The sequence below is a fragment of the Apium graveolens genome, chromosome 7 (genome assembly GCF_009905375.1).
Source record: "Apium graveolens cultivar Ventura chromosome 7, ASM990537v1, whole genome shotgun sequence".
Classification (NCBI taxonomy): domain Eukaryota; kingdom Viridiplantae; phylum Streptophyta; class Magnoliopsida; order Apiales; family Apiaceae; genus Apium; species Apium graveolens.
The window spans coordinates 241,901,902-241,906,853 of record NC_133653.1 but is presented as its reverse complement, the minus strand read 5'-3'; the positions used below and the strand labels follow the sequence as shown (position 1 = coordinate 241,906,853).

At 33.6% G+C, this 4,952-nt stretch overlaps 1 protein-coding gene across 1 annotated transcript; it reads left to right on the top strand.

The window, feature by feature from the left end:
* Positions 1 to 1,881: 1,881 nt before the first annotated feature.
* LOC141674586 (uncharacterized) lies at positions 1,882 to 3,982 on the top strand. The gene is made up of 7 exons (XM_074481296.1): positions 1,882 to 2,280; positions 2,511 to 2,646; positions 2,737 to 2,808; positions 2,914 to 2,976; positions 3,290 to 3,385; positions 3,545 to 3,614; positions 3,718 to 3,982. The coding sequence occupies exons 1-7, from the start codon at positions 1,882 to 1,884 to the stop codon at positions 3,980 to 3,982; spliced, it is 1,101 nt and encodes a 366-aa protein (XP_074337397.1).
* The last annotated feature ends 970 nt before the right edge of the window (positions 3,983 to 4,952 follow it).

The following is a 4,952-nucleotide window of genomic DNA, read 5'->3' as shown; positions in this document are numbered from 1 at the left end:
ATTTACTTGGGAGTATGATTCCCGAAGAAGGCTAGAAGCCGAGATTTTGTCAGGTATATATATGACACCGATAATGAGATTGAGAATATGATGGACTTGATTGGAAATACAAGGGATTCTGTTGATCATAGAAATGTTGAGGATTTATTGCGTATGTTGTATCGGTACAACAAGTTGGCTCAACATTTTTTACAAGATCGAGAGCGATTTCAAGAAAATGAAGTTGGTGAGTTCAAGTTGATCCTTCTTTCGTCTAGATCTGCCAGTGGTCAATCCAATGTTATTGGCCCCAGTAATGAGATTAGGGGTCTTATTGTTAATAAAGATTTTGACACTGCAGGATGTAGAGATACAGTTATAAAAACACGTCAAGGATTATTAAAACGTGTTTAAGAGACTGATGTATTTTTTATGCAACTTCGGTATCCTCTATTATTCCCGCATGCTGATGATGATTTTCACCTTGAAATACCAATGATTAAAAATGAGAAGCAAGTGAAAAATATGACAAATGAAGATGATGCCATTTGGGAGAGCAATGAGAGGGTGTATGTTACAATGAGAGAGTATTATTGTTACAAGTTAATGATCCACTTACGTGAAGGTATATTATCACTATTACTAAATTTCATTAAATTGTTTAAAAATTTTTTGTTCCATCAGATAAGTTTTTGTAATACACATATTATTCTACTTCTTAACCCAGCAACACTCTTATATGCTTTAGTTTTACTCCTAATCTTGGTGGTCGTCTTTGGCAACAATACATACCAGACAACAATAAATACGTGTTAATTTGTATAATTCTGTACGGGATGCTTTGCGCAAGGGGGACCATGACTCTAATCACGTGGGTAAAGTTGTAGTACTTCCAGCATCTTTTACTAGATCACAATGTTACATGTCCCAACACTTTAAAGATGCTCTTGCACTGTGTAGAGCAATTGGACACCCGTCATTTTTTTACTATGACATGTAATACTAAATGGCCTGAGATTCAAGAAATGATGAAATCGTTGCTCGGTGTTGATGTTTGTGATACTCCTGATATTGTTGCGCGTGTTTTTAAGCTAAAGATTGATCAACTATATGATTTGATAAATAAGAAGAATTATTTTGGTACATGTATTGAAAGTGAATATACTTTTTTACTTCTTTCACATGCTTTATAGTATATTAAATTATATTTGAATATATATATATATTATTTTATCTGACAATATGAATTCCATAATTCCTCTATTTTAATTAACAGTCATGCACGTCATAGAGTTCCAAAAGAGGGGTCTTCCACATATGCACATTTTGATTTGGTTGCATCCCAATAGTAAACTGAATTCTATTATGCATATTGATTCATTGGTTTCTGCTGAAATACTTGACCAATCATCGAATCATGTAGGATACAATTCAGTAAGTAATTACATGATGCATGGACCTTATGTATCTGATTCATCGTATTCTCCATTTATAGATAAAGGGAAATGCATGCGCCATTTTCCTAAGAGGTGATATTTCATATATTAACTACTATAAATTAACAAAAAACTCATTTCATGACAACCTACCTTTTTTATTTCATCTAAACTGCCTAACAAATAAAATTATAAATGTTGTCAGATTTAACGCAAATACGTTCATTGATGTCCGTGGATTTCCGGTTTATCAAAGGCGAGATAGTGAGTGAACAATATTGAAATAAGGTGTTGATTTGGATAAAGATTCATGCTCCCCTACAACAGAGATTTGTTAGTTCATTTTCAGTGTCATATCAATTTGGAAATTTATAATAGTTCCCGTTCTCTCAAGTATTTGTTTAAGTATGGTCTTAAAGGTCATGATTGAGCTACTATTTTACTTTAGAAGAAGAAAGATCCAGCAATGGCTCAGTCTTTCAAGCAGATATCTAACAAACTTGATGAGGTTAAACAATATCTTCAAGGCCGTTATGTATGCGCATCCGAAGCTGCTTGGAGAATTTTTGATTTTGATGTTCATTATCATTCATCGTCTGTTGAACGTATACCTATTCATTTTCCAGACATCAAGTATGTTTATTTTAAGTCTAGAGTTCCATTACGGGAAGTTTGTGATAAAGCCGAGTCTAGAAGGACCAAGCTTGAAGCTTGGTTCATAGCATATCAGGAATTTCCATCTGCTACCAACTACACATATTCCAATTTTCCAACTCCCTTTACTTCATGCCACGTGAAAACAATTGGAAACACCGACAAAGGGGTGATATTGTTGGTAGGCTCAGCGAAGTACACGCAGCAGGCGGTGATTTATTCTTCTTGAGAATGCTTCTTTAAAGGAAAAAACGTTGTCATTCATTTGAAGAAGTGGGAACGGTTGATGGAGTTATTTTTGATACCTTTAAAGAAACATGTGGCGCTCTTGGACTTCTTGATAACGACGACCAATGGCATGATGCAATGACCGAGAATTCACACTCTTAACTCGCTAAATAGTTATGTGAAATATTTGTAAATATATTATATAATTCTCAGGTCTCTGACCCTCTCAGTGTTTGGAACTGCCATTGGAGGAGTATGTCTGATGACATTATTCTTTCCAGACGACGAATAACACATAATGTTAATTTGAACCTTCCTGATGCCGATATTCAAAACTATGCTCTTGCAGGTAACAAATATTAAATGAGAATTTTATAAATTCTATTAATAATTTTATGAATCTGTTCATTAACAGCTATTTGTTAATATGAATTTGCAGAGATTGAAAAGTTATTCAATGATATTGTTAAAAGTCTTAAAGATTTCCTATCAATGTCATTTCCGTTTGACAGTTTTTTCTCTTGAGATGTAAATCATTTAGTACTCGAGGAAACCAATTTTGATGTACAAGAGATATAAGAGAAGCATGATATAAATTTTTCTAAGCTGAATACAGGGAAGAAAGAAGTTTATGACAATATAATTCACAGTGTACAGAAAAAAGAGGTGGTCTTTTTTTGTACATGATATTGGAGGTTGTGGTAAAACCTTTCTCTGGCAAAATCTAAGTTGTCGTTTGAGATCTAAACGTAAAATTATGCTTCTTGTTGCTTCATCCGGTATTACAACATGCTTACTTCCACGGGGGAGGACTACCCATTCACGTTTCCATATTCCTCTACAGTTGGATCAGTGTTCAATTGCTGAATTTAAATATGGTATGGATATTGCAGAGTTGATTCAAAAAATAAGTCTTATAATTTGGGACGAGGCTCCAATGTAACATCGCCATAGTTTTGAGAGTGTTGATCGATGTATTCGTGATATCATAGGGGTCATTGATCCAAAATTGTCACTCAAACCATTTGGTGGGATTACTGTTATTTTTGATGGAGACTATCACCAAATTTTGCCTGTTATACCAAAAGGTACATGTGCTGAAATAGTTGGAGAGTGCCTCAATCATTGAAAATTATGGAATTTTTGTAAAGTGTTCCTTTTACGTCAATATATGCGTCTCCACCAGGACAATTCACCTATTCGTAATAAGATCATTTCCAAATTCAGTAAATGGCAACTATCTATAGGTGATGAGAAAGTTGAAAAGATTTTAGATCAAGCTGATCCTCATGAGGTGAGATTTCAAATACCCTCTCGGTATGTTGTTCCATGGTCTGTCGATCCAATTCAGACTTTGTTTGACATTACATACCCTAATTTTTTGGAAAATATGTCATCACATGAATATTTTGAGTTCAAGGGATATTTTAACACTTACCAATGCGCTGGTGGATGATATCAATACAAAGATTTTTGAAAAGATCCCCGAAGAAGAACATGTCTACCTTAGTCAGGACTCCATTGATAAAGAAAATGATTTTGATACTGCATTTCCTGTTGAATACCTTAACTCTATCTACATGCTGTGCATTTCGAAGCATGAGTTGAAGATTAAAGTAGGTGTTACCGTGATGCTAATGAGAAACCTAAACCAAATATTAGGTCTTTGTAATGGAACCGAATGACAGTTACTGCATGTGGGAAGAATAACATTGAATGTGAAATATTACGTGGCTCTCATTTGGGTACGAAGCATCTTATACCATGCATTGACATGGTTCCAAAAGATACCAAGTGGCCCTTTAAGTTTAAGAGGACTCAGTTTCCATTACAGATATATTTTACAATGACCATAAACAAGATCCAGGCCAGTCTCTTGACACTATTGGATTATACCTGCCCATATCAGTTTTTCTTATTGACAACTTTATGTTGTAGTTTCCATAGTTACTTTTCCTGAAGACTTGCATATATTGATTTTTGATGACAATAACGAGTATACTGAGATAACCTCTAATGTTGTGTATGAAGAATTTTTTTATAACCTACCCAATATGGATTAGTATATTAGTGATATTAATAGGTTTGTTGTGTTGGAGTACTGTATAAAGAAGTTTCTTACGTAGTTGAAATCTTTCCTAATTTTGAGGGCATAATTATGATAAATTATCTCTAAAATATTATTCTCAATGTTATACACCTAATAGATTGCTGTTACTTGGAGAGAAAGTTGTGATTCATCATTTAAAATCTTCTTTCTTTGTTAAAGTAAATATCGTAAGATACTTTTATTTCTTCAACATAAGCATACATGGAACCACAAGAATTGTATCAACCGTATAGTCAATATATCATTTGATAGTGAAGTAATTAACTTTTATTATAATTTCTGGTGAAGCAACATTACATTTGCTGAACATGGCATATTAGTCATTTTATCAGCAAAGAAACTGATATATGTTCGTATGAATGACCATTCATATGGGAAAGTCCACTTGTAATAAGAATTTATCATTACAAAAGTCACAAAGAGGATGGTTCAGATATACATATGAGAAACTCCATTTGGGAACATTGCATAGCAAAATTTTTATCATATGGTATTGATATAGATCATGGCATACATATGGTATTGATATAGAACATATATATGGT